Below are 22,860 nucleotides of genomic sequence, written 5' to 3' on the forward strand. Positions count from 1 at the left end.
CGGCCCCTGCTCGGGGGAATGGTTCCTGTCTTCGCTTTCCTCTGGTTTGAAGGCCTTCAGAAAACTCAGGATTTTCACACGACTCAGCCACAGTGTCAAATGGAGCTCAGAGATCATGACTATCCATTTCTGTTCCTCTTCTGACTTAAAACACATTGGTTTGATTGCCAATTTGACTAGTCATCTGAGAGCTTAACTGTGAACCTAGATGGGAAAGGGGTTTCCATGGCTGCTGTCCTTTTGGACCACCAAGGTTTCAAGCCCGGATGTTACTTTTTGTTTTCTTTTCCTAGCAGATTGAAAGAAAGCACCTGTTTTTACAAAGTTTTTTTTTTTTTTTTTTTTTTTGCCGGTGTCTGAGCTACAGTGTAAAACATAAATCTTGTTTGTGGAACAAAAGTTAGAAAGAAAGAAAAAAACAAAAAACAAAATCCTGTCCTAGTAGAATTCCAAACTTTGCAGAGTGGGCTTCAGGAAAGTTTTTTTCATCCAGAAGGATGTTTTTTTTTCCTTCACAAAATCAGTTCCTCAAATTGACCAATAGCTGCTGCTTTTGTATTTGGGATATAGTTTTGCAGTCCTGGGGTGTGGCTCACGTGTGTACTCGTGTGTGCGTGTGTGTGTGTGTGCAAATCATGCGTGCTGAGTGGCCGCTTTGGGGATCAGCCCATGAAGGTTCTGCCCTTCTGGAGTGTGTGAGCCCCTGATCTGCTCCCCCCACCTCCCTTCCTTCTTACCTACTGGGACACTGTGCCCTCAAGAGTCTCCTTCAGTCCCAAGTTTAGCCTCAGGAGTCTTCTCTCCCTTAACTTTGGTGAAAAATATTTTCCAGGAGCCATGGGAGTGGTTTGGAGTGATAATGGATCTTTTCAAGACCAAACAAAGCCAGGACATAAAAAAAAAAAAAAAAAAAAAGAACTGAGATGATGAAGAGTTTTGAGAATATATTTGTAACATATTTAATTTAAAAAAAAAATCTCCAGCCTCAGCCTCATAAGTTATTGACCATTTCCCGGGGGGGCGGGTAGGGCATGGGGGTCTGTCTGCCTGTGTGTGGGGAGGGGGACCCAGGCACCAATGGCCTCTCTCCTTGGTCTTCAAGGCATCCATTTTTCTGGGACTAAAGCCACGTTAGCTGCTAACCCTTCTGGACGTCGTGATCAGGCCACACTGAGCATGTGGGTGATGGTGTTTGATGGATAGTTTGGTTTCTGGTAAGCTGAGCCCTGCCTTCGAACACACTTGTGGCCCTTGGATCTTCTGGTTCCCTGTACGTACCTCTGGAGCTTCCTCGGCTGTGTGCGCACGTCCTACAGGGATTGTGCAAACACAGCACCATCACATCCCAAAGTGGGACAGCACAGGTGGACTTTGAGAACACTAGCCATATGAAGACGTGCCTGTTGGTCCCCTCCGCCCTCAGGGCATCCGTCTGTCCTCAGAGCTGACTTCCCAGAAGCTGCTTTGCGCCCAGTGACCTCAGCTGGGCCAGGTGTGGGGCCCGAGCTGAGTTCTCAGGTACTTCACGATCTTGCAGTCCCTAAGAGAGTACAGTCCGGAGGAGAAACCGCTAAGGACCTTCACGCTACCAAGAACTTGCGAAGGAGCGTGATGCCACAGTCGCTTCCCTTTGGGGAAAGAATGACAGCTGCTCAAATAAGGAACACGGTGAACTCATCACTTTGGTTCATCCAAATCATCACTCACGGGTTATCCCTTGAGTGCATTTTCTCACAAGTTTTTGATTGCTTCCTTCTTCTCTTCTCCTCTTAAAGCGTTGTGGGCTTAAGAACAGGATAGAGATGCCATGGTGACCTCCGAACCTTCTCAATTCTTGATGAAGAACACAGGTAGACACACATCCTAGTGGCCTCTGGCTATCTTATTTATATGATTTGAGAAATGACAGCATGTCAAAATATTTCTGGGGAGCCTCAGTGATTGGGTACAAGGAGCACAGAAATTATTTTCGCCAAATTTATTTTGTACATAAAAGAGGGTCTGTACGTAAATTAAAAAGACAAAACACGTAGATCTAGGTATTTTGTTCTTTTCGTAGTAAATTTGTAGTGGCCGTATACTACACTAGCAGCAATTTTCACATTTTTCTAATTCAGAAAGGTTTTCTTATATTAGGGGAAAATTATTTATTTTAATATATAAAAATCACTGTAAAAAATCACTTTCATAAGAAATGGAGTGCATGTAAATTTTTTTTTCAAAGAAAAATAAACAGGTGAATGTGGGGTAAAGATTTTTTGTTTTTCCCAGCACAATCTACCTCAGTGTATTGTTAGGATGTGATTCAATAATGGACATCTTTGAGACTTCAGAATTCTTCCTGGATCCGATCTGAATCAGGGAAAAGTTGTATCAGCTGATTCTGAATGCCAGGGACCAGTAAGAATTTTGAGGGAGGGAGTTGGGCTGAAGTATGGCTTTCACGTGAGCATAGATCCTTCTTCTGGCTGATAATACGCTCCTCTGAATTTAATCTTCCTTTTTTTTTTTTTTTTGATCCTCCATCCATTGATACCGTGGCCCTTGAAATGAACCAAGTTTCAGGCCATCACGATGTATCTGATGTATGGGGGGCATCCAGTCCTGAGTTACCCTTCTTTGGTAAGGGAAGGTCCCCTGTTGGGGCAAAGACAGGCTTTGGTACAGAGCCAGCATCCCCATTGTCCCATGGCATCCCCCTGGTGTGAGCACCTAGGTTTATTTCCACTCCTTTCAGATTGAGATGCTTTTTTCGGGGGTTGGGGGTGGAAAAAACCACTGTCATGGGCACCTCACACACAAACACCCAATGCAGAGTCCCTTTATTTTCTGAGTGGGAAGGGAGCATGTTGAGAAATCTCAACCCCAAACCCACCAAGATGCTGAACACATCTTTTAGCAACAAAACCTTGGACCCCCTGTATTTTGGTTCAGTTGACCTCAAGCTGATACTGTTTGACCTTGGGGCACTTTGATAACCCGTGTGTAAGTCTGGGCAGGGCCAGCAGGGGTGGTGTCATACTCACCAAACCTCGCTGCCCTTCCCATACCTATAGGCACCACCCCTGCAGAGTCTCCTTTCTTCCACTTTCCCTGGAGAGGTACTGTAGAGTGCTGGGCCCACCCTTTGTAAACTGGAGTTTCCTAACTTCATTTAGCTGTCTCTGCTGCTGCAGTGAAAGAGGAAGCAGGCTTGGGTCACAGCCTCCTTTTGCATCAGATAATGTTGACTCTGTCACAACAGAACTTTAGTCCTAGAAATGGATGTCCTGGAGGATTGTAGTGATGGGTTACAAAAAAAGCAACAAAGCCAGCTTTGGATGACACTTTTTGTTGTTTGTTTTGAAAGGTGTCTCAGTATTCTAAAACCCCTTTTTATTTATGTGGCAAAATCCACATAGTTGTTTCTCTCTGGACCAGTGATGTCAAACACACGTCTGGAAATGTTTGTATACTGGGAGCTGTTCTGGGTGATTTTCTGTCCTTTTAAGCTAGTAAGAAGCAAGAAATGCTGCTGGTTCTCTGGATAGACGTTGAGCACAACTGAAAGAAAATGTGGGAATTGGTGCAAAGATCTGCACCAACAACGCCGAGACCATTGGAGACTGCCTCTAACTGATGGACAGATCTTCCACTCTCTCCAACCAGAGTGGATGGTCTGCCATGAAATGTGCTTGTTGGGTTGGGAGGTGTTTATTTGTAGCCGTCATAACATTGGTCAGTGGGCAGGAACCCATGCTCGCCATCTGGGTACATGATGGGATGTGCTGGAGTCCCCCAAACGACAATCTTTTCCTACTTTGTGGTGGGTGGAAGTTTGAGGTTCGGATGCCACTTGGCACCATAGGCGATTCAGAAATGATGGTTTTGTTGGGAGTGGGGAACATGGACATGCTGATTGTATATAAATGATACCTGTAGAATGGTGTCCCTTCGGAAAATCTTCTGGAATGTTCTTCAGAATATTGATTTATACCAGAGTTGAGGTTGGAGAGAAAGAACAGATGGGCATTTGTTCTTTCAAAGACATGAGAGAATGCAATGGACATTCAGAGGCTGCGCCTGGAAGTGAATGTTTCCTTAGGGGGTCTCCCAGAAACAGAGGGAAACAATGACTTTTTGAGCTCACTATCAACTTCTCATACCAGTCAAGGTCCAGAACCAGCCTCCAGCCACGTTTTAATCTGGATGTGGGCCCTAAAAATCCTTGTTCAAACTCAGACCAGGGATCTGGGGCTCTTGGTCCCATTTGAGAAGAAAGGAACTGCCTCCCCCAACCCAAAGCGTGTGTGTCCACACACACATTCAGGAATGGCTTATTTACTCTCTACCTTGTGGGCCTGGGGGTCCCAGGCCCTGCGTGTGAGTGGCAGACACCTCCCATCCAACGTCAGCCACGCAGGATCGAATGTGCCTCGGCTTATGCAGAAACCAACTCGGAGACGCAAAACCCACCAAGAGATCAATTCTTATTTTTTCAATGTTTTCCTTACAAGAGCCAAGTGGCACCATGTACAGAATTTGCCTTTTTTTTGTTTGTTTGTTTCTTGGAATATCAAAATTGCTCTGCATGTAAACTATGGGATAATTACCTGTTTATATGAAAATTCAGAATAAATTATCTGAGAATACTCTTGTTTCTGTGTGGTGTCCAAGCGAGGACCTATGAACTGGGTGGGGTTGTGACTATGGGGTGGGTGAAGGGAAATCTCCCGGGATGTTGTGGGTATCTGTTTTGAGAGGGAACAAACCTCCAGGTTCTTCATAACAGTGAAGCAGGAGGTTAAATATTGTTAGCAGCAGGGCTGATGATCCACTGACACATACCTGTAGAGCTGAACCAGTGCTTTAAATATTGAACTATTTCTATACTATTTGGTAAGTTACTGCTACCTCAAGGACCCCAGACCTCCCCAGGATCCAGATACTAAGCAGTTGACTACAAGAATACAAGGGGACCCCCAAGACACTGCTCCATGGCACCATGCTGGAGACTTAGATGCTAAGGTGTTGTATATGTCATCCTGGGAACATGGACCTGCTCCCCAGGGTGAGTGGTCAGTGCAGTGTTTGCTACTGTCCCGTTGCCCAGAGGAAGTCATGTAGATGACCCCAGAGTCAGCATGGGGGGAGTGGAGGACTGCCTGAGGGTTTACATTCGGGGAGGTGGGGGAAGCCTGAATGAACTGAGTCAATCCTGCAACAATTGCCCACATGTCTCACTTTACCCTTCTATGATTGAGGATGAGAGACCTTCCGTCATATGACCATAGTGAGGATAAAGTGAGGTAACGTTTATCTTCCATGCTCCCTCCAGGGTGTCCTTCCCACACCCCCATATCCCTCCAGGTTCCCCATCCTCCAAAAAATTGATGCCACTGCTAGGTGGTAGCCTGAATTGTGCCTCCCTGGGCTTGTGAAATTCAATAGAAGCCTTGTGGAAAAGGGAAAATGCTTTCCTCCTCGGGAAAGAATCTCAAGGATGCTTCAGCCTCAGGTGTGCAGGTGGGTGGGTGGTCTCTTTGCCCAGGTGGGCCATGCAGACTCCTCAAACTTGTGGCCAAGTGATGACAATGCAGCTTAGGGTCCCTGGGGCCCTGGCCCTGGCTCCGACTCAAGTGTGAGCAGCATGACAGATGAGACAGTTGTCACCAGCTTAGTATACAAGCAAAAGGAAGCACATGGAAGCTTTGGTATCTCTGAAGTACTCAACAGAAGAGAGAAGTGATACTCTTATCAGGAATAACAGGGTTGGCGGGTGGTCTAGACTCTGAGATGTGATGAGATCCAAGTATTCTAGCTGTTGATCTCCAACCTCCTTGACTGCTGGTGACCCAAACCCCCGGGTCATGGTTTCACCCCGCCCCCCGCCCCATGAAGCTGACTGTTCTGCCTGGGATTGGGTCCTCAAGGTGACTCACCCAGAATCTTCAATAGGAGGTCCTCGTTATAATCAGAGACTCACAGGAGTTGATGCCATGCTGTACCACCCATGCCACCTCTTTGGAACCCAGGGGCTCACTCTTCCAGCTACCAGGAAGGTTGTCTGCTGGGGGCTCACAACCGAGTCCTTTTTGCCAGAACTTTCCTCAGCTTAAGGGAGCTGCTTGGTCCAAGGTTATGTCCCCTCCCTAGGGGCAGCCACATCTGACAACCGGCCAGGGGTACAAATGCCTGACCCCTGTGCCTAAATGCATGGTATGGGTTCAATTGCTCCCCCCACCCCACAAAAAAGATACATTTAAGTCCTAGTCTCTAGTACCTCAGAATGACGATCTTATCTACAAAGCAGAAATAGAGACACAGACGTAGAGAACAAATGTATGGATACCAAGGGAGAAAGAGGTGGGAGGAACTGGGAGATTGGGATTGACACATATACACTACTGATACTATGTATAAAATAGACAACTGATGGGAACCTACTGTATAGCACAGGGAACTATACTTAATGCACTGTGTGACCTAAATGGGAAGGAAATCCAAAGAAGAGGGGATACATGTATATGTATATGTATAGCTGATTCACTTTGCTGTACAGTAGAAACTAACACAACATTGTAAAGAAACTATACTCCAGTAAAAATTAATTAAAAAAAAGAATGTGACCTTATTGGGAAATTACACTGCAGATGTAATTCATTTGGTTAAGGTGAGGTGGACCTGGAGCAGGCTGGGCCCCTAATCTGATATTAGTGGCGTCCTTATGAAAGGGGGAAATCTGGACACAGACATGCACACGGGGAGAACACCATGTGAAAATGAAGGCAGAGATTGGGGTAATGGGTCTGCAAGCCAAGGAATGCTAAAGATTGCCAGCAAAAAGTCACAAGCTAGGAGAGAAGCAAGGAACAAATTCCCTCTCGCAGCCCTCAGAAGGGACCAACCCTGCAGACACCTTGATCTCGGACTTCCAGCCTCCAGAACTGTGAGAGAATAAATGTCTGTTAAGTCCCCCGGTCTGTGGAGCTTTGTTACAGCAGCTCTGGTAAACTAATACAATGTGGGACAACTGGGATGAATCACCACCATTTTAATGCTCCGCAGGGGATCAGGTAAGGTGCTGGTTGCAGCTGCTTTGAAGTTGAATCTTTCCCTCATTCAGACTTACTTCCCTTACTTATGTTGATCCCAAGTTATCCCAGACAAACGTCCTCCATGTAAACCTCTGTCTATTGCTGTGTAACAAATACTCCAATACTTAGTGACTTAAAACAAGCAACAGTGATTATTTATCACGACTCCATGAGCCAGCCAAGCAGTTCTTTTAGTCCAGGCTGCCGTGTGTGATCTCTTGGGTCAGCTGATGGCTTGGCTGGGTGATGATTTGAGTTGGTTCACCCATCTGTCAGATGATGGCAGGCTGAAAGATCTCAGAGTCTTTTTCTCAGAGAACCCAGTCTACCACAACCAGAGATGTTGGGACCTCAAGGAGCTTCTTCTCATTGGCAGATTCAGGAATCGAAACAGAGAGGGAGAGTGAACTCCCAAAGGTCACAGAGCAAGTTACTCTGTCTCACACTAGGCTGTTTGATACGCCTATGGGTAAACGTGGCATTCCAGCATTGGGAGAGACAAAGAGATACCCTTGTGAGATTTCTGACATAACCCCTCCCTGGAGGTCCTGGAAATTACAGAATGCTGAACAGTAACCCGTAGAGGAAGGGAAAGGAAGGGTTCCCATGGTTAAGGGTATCACAGGGGTATGAACTGGTTCACCACAAGTCTTTAAACTTAGAGATCTGTGAATTGCCTGGTTTTTTCACCAGGTGATCTTAGACAACTCATTCTACCTCTCTCAGCCCCAGTTTCCTCATGTTTTAAAAGGAGGTCATCGTAGAACCTCCACTGTAGGGTTGTTGTGAGATTAAGTTGTATAAGACTGAAAAGGCCTTAAGAACATTTTTATCATTGATAAATACACACTTTCAAGCCTCAGGGAACGAGTACCATGGTGTGTGGTGTCATTGCATGAACCGCCCATGGTGGAATGCTCAGGACAACTCTGTGTTCCACAGATGGGGGACCCCAGCCTCAGAGAGTTGAAGGAGCATCACCAGGACACCCCTTTTCTGTGTCCTGTCACGTTGGGGATTATAGCTGTGATGGACACACTTTAAGGTGACCTCTGATCAATAATTCCCACTTTCTGGTATCCACAGTTTGTATAATCTCCTCCCACTGAGGATGGGCAGGATATATGACTGACTAACTGTGGGAAAAATGATGAGATGTCTCTCTCCTGTTTATGGAACATTGTATGAGTCCAATCTTAGCAAGTCGGAGAGAGAGATTTTACTGGTGGCCTTGAAAAGGCTATGAAAAGGACTACTTGTAAGGAACTGTGGCAGCCCCAGGACCTTAGAGTGGCCTCCAACGAATAGCTGGTACAAAGCTGGTGTCATCTGTCCCCAAACCTGGAGGTAATGAACTCTACCAACAGTCTGAATGCACCTGGGAGCCTATTCTTCCCCAGTCGAGCCTCCGTATGAAGATGCAGCCTGGTGGACACCTTGATTGCAGTTTTGAGAGACAATGAGACCTAGCTAAGGGGTGCCCAGACTCCTGCCTGGTCCACAGAAATTGTGTAACAATAAATGCGTGTGTTGTTTCAAGTTGTTAAATTTGTTACACAGCAATAGAAAACTAATACAAATTAGGAGTTTGGGATTAACTCCTAGTGTGTATACATAGATACATACTATTCTATATAAAATAGATAACCAACAAGGACCTACTGTATAGCACAGGGAAATATACTCAATATCTTCTAAGAACCTATCGTGAAAAAGAGTCTAAAAAGAATCTATCTATCTATTATCTATCTATCTGAATTACTTTGCTGTACACCTGAAACTGACACAACATTGTAAATCAACTCTATTTCAATAAAAATTTTTTAAATTTTTCATGAGAAAAAAAGTAGAAAACTAATACAATAGCAGAGTTACCCGATTCGAGGTATCGTGTAGATTAAGAGTTATTTTGTGTATGGGGCATAGAGGGTCCTTGCTAAGTGTTGGCTAATACTCATCACCAGCGTTGATATTGTCAGGATGCTCCTGGCAGAAGGCATCCTCATGTGTCAGTCTTTGTTTATATATACTATGAAATTATCACCACGATAAATTTAGTTAACATCTGTCACCATACATTGTTACATTTTTTTTTCTCGTGATGAGGACTTTTAAGATCTCCTGTCTTAGCAACGTTCAAATATACAAGAGTATCATTAACTGTATCACCATGCTGTACATTACATCCCCAGGAATTATTTATTTTATAGCTATAAGTCTGTACCTTTTGACCCCCTTCACTCATTTCACCCACCCCCACCCCTTTATAGGTTATTAAAAAATATTGAGGGGCTTCCCTGGTGGCGCAGTGGTTGAGAGTCCGCCTGTCGATGCAGGGGACACGGGTTCGTACCCCGGTCCGGGAAGATCCCACGTGCCACAGAGCGGCTGGGCCCGTGAGCCATGGCCACTGAGCCTGTGCATCCGGAGCCTGTGCTCCGCGATGGGAGAGGCCACAATAGTGAGAGGCCCGTGAATCGCAAAAAAAAAAAAAAAAAAAAAATATATATATATATATATATATATATATAGTCCACTGTGCTATACAGTAGGTCCTTGTTGTCTACCTATTTTATATATAGTGGTGTGTATATGTTAATCCCAAACTCCTAATTTATCCCTCCCTGTATCTTTGTTTTAAATTTTTTGCTTTGTCGTCTTTATTATTGCCCTCATTCTACTTGTTTATTGTGTTGTTCTGTTTATAATTTCTTAAGCTGGATATTGGTCTCATTTGTTTTCAGCTTTTATTTTTCTTTTCAATTGTAGGCATCTCAGGTTGTACATTTCTGACTATGAAAACAGAAATAAGAAAGTTATATACAGTATGTTAGAAGTGATCTGTTCTAGGAGGAAAATACAGAGAAAGTGGGTATGGAGTGTATTAGTTTGCTAGGGCTGCCGTAACAAAATACCACAGACTGGGTGGTTTAAACCACAGAAATCTTTTTTCTCACAGTGTTGGAGGCTGAAGGTCCCAGATCCAGATGCTGGCTGATTCAGATCCTGGGGAGAGCTTTCTTTCTGGCTTGCAGACGGCTGCTTTCTTGTTGCATCCTCACATGGCCTTTCAGTGGGAAAGAGAGTGAGCTATCTGGTGTCTCCTCTTATAAGGAAACAAATCCTACTGGATTTGGCCCCTGCTGAGTTCATTTAACTTTAATTACTTCCTTAGAAGCACCATCTCCAAATACAGCCACACTGGGGGTTAGGGCTTCAACATATGAATTCTGGGGGGACACAGACATTCGGTCCGTCACAGGGGGGCTGAGGGGTTTCCGTTTTAAATAAGATGACCACAGAAACAGTGACTGTTGGGCAAGTGATCATGATATTCACAAATGTCATGGCTATCATGTTTAAGAAACTTCCCTTGTTCTGAGTGAATCATTTTGTAGTTGGATTCTAGAAGATCGATTTATGGTTCTTAATGGGAGGATGAGAGAAATCAAGCGCTAATTGACTTAAATGTCTAATTGGTGATGGTGGGTTTCAGAGGATGGTCATCAGGCGAGGCATTTTAGTTAGTCATCAGGGGAGGCATTTTAACAAGAGCTTGAAGCCACAAAGAGATGAAAAGATGATTCTGCTGGCCAGCGCCAACAGACAGTTCACTGCAATCATTAACTGTTTTTGCTCTGTTATCTGGGTTGTGAACAAAGAAATGAGCCTGAAATGTAGATGCTTCTCATACATTGTAACCAGGCTGTTTGACACCATACTAGGATCCCAGTTTCTTTTGTCACCTCATGTCCATGGGGACCACCTGTTACCAAAACAAATGTGAATTAACGTCTTTCATACTGATGACTATAGAGAGCATTCCCATTTCTTGCTTTTACTTTGTTGCTATTTTGGGTTTGGGTCCTCTGATTAGTTGATACATATGCTGAAAGAAAAAGAAACTCCTTTCTGGATTAGTTAACCAATGTGTACTCTACAATCAGTATCTGCAGTTTACAAAACAAAGTATTGCCTCACTGGTTACTACCCTTGGTTCTAGAAACATTTTGGTCTGTGGGTTTAGAGTGGTGAAACACTGCCATCTTCAGGGCATATTTGGGAATTAAAAAGAAGGGTGTTCTACAGGTGTTTTTGTTTTTAGCCTTTGGAAAAATGGATCAAAGTAGCAGAAAATTCTAATTCAAATGGGCTAGAGAGATTACAAAATCATGATGATAAGGATCCTTTCAGATGTTTTGCTTCTCTTCTGTTTCTCTCTCTCTTTCTCTCTCTGTCTCTCGTAGCAGAATGCTTAAGAGTACTGATCCTGGAGTGAGATTGTCAGATTTTTAATCTCTTAGGAGCTGCGTGACCTTGGGCAAGTCATTTAATCCCTCTGTGCCTCCCTGTCTCAGTTTCCTCATCTGAAAAATCGCATCATAACTCAGGTTCTCTGAAAAGCAGACACCAAAACAGACCCAGATGTGTGGATAAATGGGCAAAGGAGCTCTCAGCGCAGTGCTGAGAAAGTGTAAGGACAATGGGGTGCCCCAGGGCAAAGAGTGCCTGTCAGAGGGGTCCTGCATTGGGCAGAAATGACCTGGCTCTGGTCCTCCCATCCATCAGGCTCAGGTATTAGTTGGGAGCAGACCAGGGACAACGTGGCTTTGGTGTGAACCCTGAAGCAAGTCTGAAGGTGCAGCAGCTGGAGGTGGTCAATTTATTGTACCCTCATGACAGGTTCTCAAAAAGGGAGATCTGAGCAGCGCATGACGGCTGAAAACAGGGATAATGATATCTTCCTTATAGGGATGGTGAGAGGGTTAAATGAGTTAATACCTGAAAGCCTTTAGCACAATGCCTGGTGATTGAAGTGTGAATTTATATGCTTTTCTATCACATTGGGGAAGTAGTGCAAATTCCTATTTTATTCACTGTTTGTTTATCAAGAAGGGAGTTTGGATTTGGATCAAATGCTAAGCTGATGGCTTCTGTTTGTCCCTCCCCAGGACCACTCTCCATGCTATTTCACCATGTTCTCTGCCCACAAAGGCCGACCTATGGGTACTGCAACAGGCACCCTTGCCCTCTGGCTTCAGTGGGTTCTGACAGTAACATTGCTCTTCATTGTCAAGGTGGAGACCTGGAAGGGTGGAGAGTGGGGAGAGGGAGGGTGGGGTAGTTATTCCCCTGGCTCATTTCTTGTGTTACCGAGTCCAAGCTCGTACTGCTCGCTGCACGGCAGGCCAAAATATCGAGAGATGAGTTGTTGGGTCAAGGAATAGCGACTTTATTCAGAAAGCCAGCAGACCGAGAAGATGGTGGACTAGGTCCCAAAGAACCATCTTGCCCAGGTTTGGATGCTCGTTTGTTTTACAGAACAAAGAGTGGGAGGTGAGGAGGTAAAGTAAAAAAGGCAGTAAGTTGTTGCAAATATCAATATTTCTTGGTTCTGGCCAGACTCTTGAGGGGATGTGTTAATTTCTTCCTTCCTGCAGCCATTCACAGGTGGGACTGGTCAGGAGGTTTCCTGTGAGCTGAAAAAAGAGGTATAATAGTTTAGCTTCGTGCTCTTCACCTGGGAAGCAGGGTTCCCAGAGATGGGCCATTATGTATAATTTAAGCTTATAGGCAACATCCCTTTGTAATAGAATACAAAGGTTCTTCCCTATTACAACACTGAAGCTTACTCTTTGGTCTCTTAAGTTGCTGCCTTTCTCGAAGCCATCCACCATACCATGAAGATACTCAAGCAGCCCCAGGGAAAGGTCCATGTGGAAGGGAACTGGATTAATTCACTTCCCCCTCATTATGGTATGTGATTGCCATTTTCCCCACATCTTGGCCATTACATGATCTTATTAAACTTAAAAAAAATTCTCATTGATAAATGATGAAAGGAATTTTGGTGTTTCACTTTATAGTTTTCTTTTTACGAGAGCCATTTGAATTTTTTGGTGAACTGTGTGTTCTTAAAATTTGCCCTTTTCTCTCATGGATTCTTGGTCTTTTTCTTATTGCTTGGTAGGAGTTCTTTAATATTAATAAATTAGCCTTTGTGATGAGTTGCATTTCCCTCTGTCTTTTGTCTTTGCCATGTGGGGTCTTTTTGGTTTGTTTGTTTTAATGAACACAAATTTATTACTTTTTAACTTGTGGCTTCTTGTTTGGTTGAGGGTGTTGGTTGCTGGTGTTTCTACCAATTCTTATTTTGGGACAAAGAGAGGAAGTATGCTGGGACTCTGTTTGTCACTTAGGTTGGAGAACCTGGTGGGTTGCCTCTTGAACACTTGTTGAGATTCTGATCATTGCTGGGGATACTCATATCTTGTCTTGGGAAGACAAGAGAAGCAGACTGGGGTGTGAGTTGCGTGAGGATGGTGTGGTGTTTCCTGGGTGTCCTTTTTTCTTTGGTGTGTAGGGGATTGGTTGTTCCTTTTGGGGGTTTCCATCATCATTTACTTTGGATGGATATGGATCATTTGATGAAGTTCTTCTGTCTCTAATGTTGGGATAAGTGGGGGTGGGGTGTCATAGGCTGAGGCTCCTGCCGTTTCTGGTCTGGAGATCTGGGGGGGGTGGTTATTGCTTGGTGCTCTTATCTTTTCTAGTGTTGGGTGGACTTGACACAGTTACTGGCTGGAGATTCTCTTGTCTCTAGTTTGGGGACAGGTTTGGGGGCATTAGATGGGGCTCCACTTATCTCTGGTTGGGGGCTGAAAGAGTCACTCTCTGGACTCCCCTTGTCTGTATTGTTGGTATAGGTTGGGTGGGTTACTGGAGTGAGTTGCCCATTCTCTAGTGATGCAGGGAAGCTGAAGGAGTCCCTTCTGGGACTGTTGTCATTTCTAGAATTTGAAGTGACTAGGGGGTGCTTGTTGGAATTCCCAACATCTCTCATTTTGAAGGAATAGTGGTGTTGCTTGTTAGGACCCTGTCTTTTGTGCTTGGGTTGACTGGGGGATTGCTACCTGAGATCCTGTTGCCTCTAGTGTTGGGAGGGGATGGGTGGTCACTTCATAGGGCTTCTGTCAGCTCCAGAGTTGGATGCAGACTTTGAGCATCACCTTGTGGGCTTCCTATAAGCTCTAGTCTTAGAGGGTGAGCTGGGGTGTCACTTGCTGTGTCTCCTCCAACACCCCTAGTTTTGGGGGGGTCGGTTCAATGAGTTTTTAGAACATTCTTTTAAAAAATTTTAGATTTCCAAAGAAGTTATAAAACCACACAGGGTTGTTTTATATGGTCAATATTTATTTATATTTACTCATGTTTTATGTTTCCTGCTGACCTCCATCTGGCTGCATCTTTTTATTTGTTTTATTTATTTATGGCTGTGTTGGGTCTTCATTGATGCATGCGGGCTTTCTCTAGTTCTGGCTGTATCTTTTTGTTTGTTTATTTATTTATGGCTGTGTTGGGTCTTCATTGATACGTGCGGGCTTTCTCTAGTTGTGGCGAGCAGAGACTACTCTTTGTGTGGTGTGCGGGCTTCTCATTGTGGTGGCTTCTCTTGTTGTGGAGCACAGGCTCTAGGCGCGTGGGCTTCAGTAGTTGTGGCGTGCAGGCTTAGTTGCTCCGCGGCATGTAGGATTGTCCCGGACCAGGGATCAAACCCACATCCCCTGCATTGGCAGGAGGATTCTTAACCACTGTGCCACCAGGGAAGTCCCCTGGCTGCATCTTGACTGCAACTTCATGAGGGAGCCTGAGCTAGAACTACATAGCTAATCTGTTTCTGAACTTCTGGCCTACATAAATTGTGAGATTATGTCTGTTGTTTTAAACCAATGAGTTTGGGGGCTCATTTGTTACACAACAGATAATTTATACATCCAGCAAGAGTTCCCAAGATGTCTGAGGGATAAGAGGTCAGCAAACGCTTTCCCAGAGCCACTGCATTCATATCTACCTATTATGGATTCTCTCGTGCACAGAAAGGTAGGAGTTACTACTGAAAGATTTCCCACAATGATTACATCCATAGGGTTTTTCTCCAGTGCGAGTTCTCATGTGTTTCTTAACAGATGAGAGATTATTAAAGGTTTTCCCACAGTCACTATATTTATAGGGTTTCTCTCTATTATGTGTTCTCTTGTGCACTGTAAGAGAAAAGCTACTGCTGCAGGATTTTCCACAATCATTAAATTCACAGGGTCTTTCTCCAGTATGAGTTCTCACGTGCTGCATCAGATGTGAGCTCTTCCTAAAAGTTTTCCCACAATCACTGCATTCATAAATTTCTCCCCCATATGGATTCTATTGCACCCAGTAAGGGAGGACCTCATGCTGAAGGCTTTCCACACTGATTACATTCATAATGATTCTCCCTTGTATGAATTCTCTTGTGCCTTTTGAGGATACATCTGGTGCGGAAAACAGGTAAACACTGGTTACATGAATAGGGGTTTTCTCCAGTGTGAGTTCTCACATGCAGTCTGAGGGATTACTGAAGGTTTTCCCACAGTCGTTGCATCCATAGGGTTTTCCCCCATTATGTATTCTCTTATGAACAGTGAGGTAGGATCTGCTGCTGAAGGATTTGCCACATTGATTACAATGACAGGGTTCTTCTCAGTATGAACTGTCTTCTGCTGAGTAAGGTTTAATTTTATGCTGAAGACTTTAAAACACTGATTACATTCCTTGAGTTTCACTCCAAGAAGACGTTTCTCCTGTTGATTATGAGATGAATGACAACTATAATTTACAATACTTTTAATATTCAATGCTATCATAGGAATTCTCCCTCCCAGGGACTCTGTTATATATAAAATTATTATAATTTGTGTGTTTGCTACACTGAGTGCTTGTATATGGTTTCTGCTAGTCTGAGTTCTTAGAAGCTAAAAAAGATAGATGTTTTGCCACATCAAAGCCTTTATCCTATTCACAGAGCATTTTCTGATAAGTTTAAGACCAATTTATGTTTGAAACACTCAATATCTGAGTCACATTTATGCAAACAATTACTTGTAGGAATGCTCAAAGAAAAAATAATTTTGGAGGTAACTTATACTTTACTCCAAATTCACAACAGTTTCATGGTATCTCTCCAGAGGTAACATTTTCTCTTGGGAAAATGACTCTCTTGGTAACTTTGTGGCTTTTCTAATTTATGGCATTTTTCCACTGTGGAAAATCAGAATTCTTACTATTGTGATACCTTTAGATTGCTCTTTTCTAAAAACATGCTGCTTAGAAGTTAACCCTTTGGCTTTAAGTAGAACCTCCAAATCTGAAAAAAATTGAAAATAAATTTAAGTTGATGAGAAAAGAAAAGGTATAAAGCATATATTAGTGAAGGCAGACCCTTCACTAGGGGATTAGGGTTTTTTAGGAGGTTTGCAATAAGAGGGACATGGGTATGAAGTTATAGGTATTCATCTGAAGCCAAAATAAGGTGTGAGATGATGAACAGAAAGTTAAAGAGAAAGGAAAAGAAAGTACACAAGGAAGCTCATACCAAATGGTCTTGGCCTTGTCAGAAAAAAAGGGCATTTTACAGTGTTTCCCAGGACATTTCCTAAGGTAATACTAAACTCCCAAGCCACGGGAGATATTCCTCACAAGGAGTCATATCTACCTTGTACTCACCTGGACAGGTGTCTGGGGTAATTCCTCTCTTCTCTGTCATCACTTTATCTTCTTGCTCCAATTTGGAGATCTGACTGGGTTTATCAATTTGATTACCAATATATGGAGAAAGCACACATGATATAGGGAGACTATGTAGGGGAAAACAGTGAAACTGAAGCCAACACTTCTGAAGATGAGCAGCAGGAGCAATGGAATATTTATCCCTAAATTTGAATAATATAGTAACCGCTTATCTTTCATGAAAAAAAAATGCAAGTGTCCTCAGTCAATATATCTAGGGTGATTTGGGGATAACTGGTTCCAGAAGCTCATGCACAAATTCAAATGCAGACTTAAAAGCCCCAAAACTTTTATCCATAGTCAGGGCATGGAATAGATCTTCAGTTCATAGGGAAGAGACTAGATTACCCATGAGGGTAGGGACCATATCTGTCTCATTCACCACTGTATGCCTAATTCCTAGCACAGACCTATGTACATAGAGGTGCTTAAGAAAAGACTTGTGAAATGAACCTATCTATGAAACAGAAACAGAATCATGGACATAGAGAACAGACTGGTGGCTGCCAAGGGGGATGGGGATGGGGGAGGGATGGAGTGGGAGGTTGGGGTTAGCAGATGTAAGCTTTTATATAGAGAATGGATAAACAACCAGGTCCTACTGTACAGCAGAGAGAACTATATTCAATATCCTATGATAAATCATAATGGAAACGAATATATATATAAAGAATGTATATATGTGTATAACTGAATCACTTTGCTCAACAGCAGTAATTAACATAACATTGTAAATCAGCTATACTTCAATAAAAAAAGAATTAAAAAAAAGACTTGTGAGAAGTGATGTCAGTAAAAATGGTGGAGCAGGGAACCCCCAGAGTCCAATACACCACAGAAAAACAGCAAATAAACTGGCAAAAACTGTCAGCATCAACTTTATTGAAAGTCTTGAAAGTTGTCATAAGTTTACAGCAATCAGGAAAATACTTAATCAAGACCAAAAGGTGAATCTGGTAAGAGAGCTTTGTGACATTTTCACTAACCCTCATCACCTGCTCCTCACTTTGGCAGCCACACTGAAATCAACAGTCTGCGTTCCTACTATTGGTGAGAGCAGAATGGATCTTGTGCTCAAAGAATTGTGGTTGTTTGTTTTGACCTATCTGGTGGCTCCTGAAGGACTGGCTCAAAGGGTTTGCTTTTATTTTGTCTAACTTCAAACTCTCCCAGGGCTGAGGTGGCAACAGGGAATGGAGGACCAGAGCATGGGCTGAACACATTTAAATGTATCAGCCACTGCTGCCTGGGGCAAGGGAAAATCATTGAAGCAAATGTAAGACTAACCAAAAGGTCTGGGAGCAAAAGTAGGGAATTAGATGCTTTGGGGAAAAAGGGCTTTGAAAAGCTCTCACATATTCCTAGGAATATAGAAGGCCATGCACATAGCCACAGCTGGATACAGTTGGGTACATGTTCAGGAAAGACCTGAGAAGGCACTAAGACCTCACCTCTGATTGACCTTCAGGCTCTGCACAAGCAAGAAGTAAAGGCTAAAGCAGAGTTGTAAACTGCCTGTTTTGAAGGCATGGTCCTACATACACACAGAGATCATCTAAAAAGACTGAGAGTTTGGGGATTCCAGGGGTTTAAGGGAATCTATGACAAATCACTAGCTGACCATTAAGCTAACAGAATAGAGATTTCAGTGGCCACACACAACAAACACAGACATTACTAAATTAGTTCAGAAATGTCACCAAACAACACCAATAGCAACAAGTAACAACAAGCCTTGGGATGGGGGAACCTTTGATTTATGGAATTGCCATATTATAATATTCCAAATGTACAGTTTTCAATAAAATAATTATGAGGCATGCAAAGAAACAAAAAAAGCATGGCCAATTACAGGAAAAGAAAATTAATAGAAACTGTCCCCTAGGAAAGAACTTAGTAGACAAAGATTTCAGATCAGCTATTTCTAGTATGCTCAAAGAGTTAAAGGAAACCACATTCAAAGAACTAAAGGAAACTGAATTCTCACCAAATATAGACCATCACAAAGAGAGAGAAATTATAAAAAGGAACCAAATAGAAATTTGGGAGTTGACAAGTACAACAACTGAAATGAAAATTCAGTAGAGCAGTTCATTAGCAGACTTGATCTGGCAGGAGAAAGAATCAATGAACCTGAAGATAGATCAATTGATACTGCCAAATCTGAAGATGACAAAAAAAAAAAAAAAAAAGAAAAAACAACAGAGCATAAGAAACCTTTGGGATACCATCAGACATCCAATATATGCATAATGGGATTCCTTTTATGCAGGAGAGACAGAGGAGACAGAGAAAGGGGAAGAAACAGTATTTGAAAAAAATAACGGCCCCCAAAATTCCCCAATTTATGAAAGTCATGAATCTACATATCTAAGAAACTTAAGAAACTCCAAACAGGATAAACTCAAAGAGATCCACACCGAGACACATAATAATCAAACTGTTGAAAGACAAAGACAAAAAGAGTATCCTGAAAGCAGCGAGAGAGAAGAAACTCTTCATGTATAAGGGATAATCAATAAGATTAACAGCTGATTTCTCATCAGAAATCATGAAGGCCATAAAGCAGTGGAGCGACATATTCAAAGTACTGAAAGCAAAACAAAAAAACCTGTCACACAAGAACTCTATCTCTGGCAAAACTATTCTTCAGGAAAATGAAAAGACAATCCACAGAACCGAAAAAATATTTGTGGACCATATATCTGACAAGGGTCCAGCATTCAGAATATATAAAGAACTCTTACAACTCAGCAACAAAAAGACAAATCAGTCCATCCCTCCCAAAATGGGCAAAGGACTTGAATAAATATTTCTCCAAAGAAGATATACAAATGACAAACAAGTATATGAAAAGATGATTGATCTCATTGTTCTCTAAAGAAATAAAAATAAAATCAACAATGAGATAGATAACTACTTTGCACATACAAGGATGACTATGGTAAAAAGAAAAGAAAAGAAAAATAAATAAGTGTTGGTGAGGATGTGGAGAACTGAAACTTTCATATATTGTTGTGGGAATGTAAATGGTGCAGCTACTATGGAGAACAGTTTGGAGGGCCCTCAAAGAGTTAACAGAATGACCATATGATTCAGCAATTCCATTCCTAGGTATACACTCAAGAGAACTGAAAACAAGTGTTCAAGCAAAAATTTATACGTGAATGTTTGCAGCAGCCCTATTCACAATATCCAAAAGGTAGAGACAACTCAGATGTCCATCAGCTGATAAGTGGATACTCAAAAAGTGGTTTAGATATACACAACAGAATAATATTCAACCATAAAACAAGGAATGAATCCATGCTACAGGATGGCTGAACCTTGAAAACATTATGCTAAGCAAAAGAAGCCACACACAAAGGCCATTTATTATATGATTCCATTTAGATGCAATGACTAGAAAAGGAAAATCCATAGGGACAGAGTAGATAAATGGTGGCCAGTGGCTGGGGCTAGGCACGATGATAATGGGGTTTATTTTTGGTGTGATAAAAATGTTCTGGAATTAGATAGTAGTGATGGCTGCCCAACACTGTGACATTACTAAAAGTCATTGAATTGTACATTTAAAAATAGTAAAATGGTGAATTTTTCTGATCTGTAATAACATAACATCTGTTAATGTTATATGAATTTTTTTTAAAGTCTTGTTACCTGAGTCATTAAATAAATGCAGGAATGATGTTAGGCTTACCGAGTGATACCAGGTTCCTGCAGTTCTCCAGCACCACATCTCTATACAGTGTTCTGTGAGAAGGGTCCAACAGTGCCCACTCTTCCTGGGTAAACTGTATGGCCACATCCTTGAAGGTCACAAAGTCCTAAACCATCACTAACATCATGGCTAGCCAAGGACCACCTTCACCAAAGTTGAGAGGAAAAGGGCCGAGGATGACAGAACTAGGGATGAGAAACCCAAAGCACAAGTTGTGTAGACGGTTCTAAGCTCTGCTCTCATTTGCTTCTCAGCTCAGCCCTCAACGCTCATCTCCTGTCTACTTATGCCCACTCCCGAGGTTCAATGCATCTCTAACATGCAGGCGATTTTCATTTCCTTTGAGAAAAAAAATGTGTGAGCTCCTGCAATCTTATTTCCCCCAATCTTCAAGTTTGAGCATAGGCCTGGGATACTGTCAAAATCAGAGAAACACTTGGTAAATGAATGAATGATTTCTCAATGGTCATCATCAATTTCTTGAGTTTAGGACACAGTCAAGTCTTTGCTTCAAAACTCTCAGCAGAACATGGTGTAGACAGTGACCCTGGAGGAGGCTCTACATTGCAGTAAATGCTGACATATGCTAACACTGTTTGGGTTGCCCCAAACCCTCCATCAGATGCCTGAAGACCTGATTTGGCTCTGATGCTGCAGGTCATTGAAGGATAACAAGTCCAACTTCTGGTCAAAGGAATAATGATTTGGAAACAGGAATATCTGACTCACCTGTAACCAGTCTGTCAGGAAGCCATTAGCCAACCCTTCCTCCTCTGTGCATCCTTTCTGGTGAGAGGCTGGGTATAGGGAAGACTGAGCTGGAGAAGAAGAAATGTCCCAAGAATCCAGGCTTACCCCCTGTTCTCACACTCACAAACCTGGAGGCTCCCTCACCTACTTGTGACTGACTGTATCCCCAACACACACACACACACACACACACACACACACACACACACACACACAGAGCTTTCGTAAGAAACCAGAGCACAGCCCTGCCTCACCCACAGCCAGAAGAGAGGGCCAAGCATCTTAATGCACTCAAGGAAGAGATTATCATTCCCATTTCACAGATGAAGAAACTGAAGTTCGAGGGATATCATTGTTATTTTATCAAGTTTATAGAAAGAATCAGAGGTACAATTCAAAAGCTTCTGCACATTCACCACCAAGGTGACATCTCCACAGACACTCAAATCACCACAAAGTCTCAAAGCCCTGAACCACATAATCAGGTACCAGAGACCTCAGGGCTCCTGAGTCTCCACTCCTACCTCACCTGCTCAGCCCCCTCCCCTGCATGTGCTCTGTGGTGCAGGGGCCTTAAACGCCTGGGCTGTGAGGATCCCACAGCCCACCACAAGTGGGGGACAGAACCATGGTTGCCATCCTGTGATTCAGACAGGAAGTTTTCCTGAACAACAGGGAGCAGAAGAACGAGGATGCTCCTCCTCTTTTCCCCACAGTGCACTCAGGACAGGGCTCTGGAATAAACGGGAAAGCACAAAGTCTTCACAACCAACTTCCCTCTCCAGGGTACTGAGGACGAATCTTTAGCCTGTCCACCATTTCCTCCTTCAAAATGCATCTGCCTCTGCCCACAATGGTGGCTACTTCTCCATCCACCTTAAAACCTCAGCTTCACTGAGTCTCAGGGCACATTCTTCCCATCTACGTGGTTGCTACAATCCCTCCTGTGTTTGTTTTGAGTGACTAAGGTTTGGGAGAATTTTTCATGCAGCAATAGATAATGAATACGTCCTCACTTTTAGTAGATGATCCTGCATCTCAAACCAGGGCTTGAACCTGTGTCCCCTGCATTGGCAGGTGGATTCTTAACGACTGTGCCACCACGGAAGTCCCTCAATGCGGTATTTTTGGTAGTGAAATAAATCTATCCTAAGAGCCGTTTTCTTTCCAGTTACCACCCAGTCTCTCTCCCTCGTCAGCCAAAGTTTTTTTCCACTTTATCTCATTTTCTCCCCTATAGCTCACTCAACACAGTACGTTCTGGTTTTCTGGTTTCTACCAACAACAATCCAAGGACAATGTCCTTGGTAGACTCCCTGGTGATATTCTTCTAGTAACACAGATGCAGACTGCAACTCTACTGATACTATTTCTTATCTATCAGATCAAGAAAAATCCTTTATTGAAAAGTCTGTCTGGAAAGGCACTCTCATACACAGCTGGGGTACAACTCCTACAGAAGGAAATTTGTCCCCATCAAGAAAAACTGCAAAATCTTTTACTTCTTTCTCCATCGATACCACTTCTAAGACTTTATCTCAAAGACACAGAGCTAGTAAAAGACACGTTTAAGACTCTTTAATGTGGCATTATTTATAACAGCAAATGACTAGAAATGACACAAATGACCATCAATAGGGAACTGGTGGAATAAACTATGGGCTATCCACATAATAAAGAATCATGCGACCATTAAAAAATAAGCATATCTCT

General features: G+C 42.9%; 1 protein-coding gene across 1 annotated transcript; it reads right to left on the reverse strand.

The window, feature by feature from the left end:
* Positions 1–14,924: 14,924 nt before the first annotated feature.
* Positions 14,925–21,786, reverse strand: ZNF557 (zinc finger protein 557). The gene is given in 10 exon segments (XM_065875139.1): positions 14,925–15,256; positions 15,259–15,312; positions 15,315–15,461; positions 15,464–15,592; positions 15,595–15,691; positions 16,172–16,254; positions 16,614–16,712; positions 20,380–20,503; positions 21,127–21,215; positions 21,756–21,786. Coding segments are annotated over 10 exon segments (1,185 nt in total).
* Positions 21,787–22,860: the final 1,074 nt, after the last annotated feature.

The sequence above is a fragment of the Phocoena phocoena genome, chromosome 3, assembly GCF_963924675.1.
Source record: "Phocoena phocoena chromosome 3, mPhoPho1.1, whole genome shotgun sequence".
Taxonomy (NCBI): domain Eukaryota; kingdom Metazoa; phylum Chordata; class Mammalia; order Artiodactyla; family Phocoenidae; genus Phocoena; species Phocoena phocoena.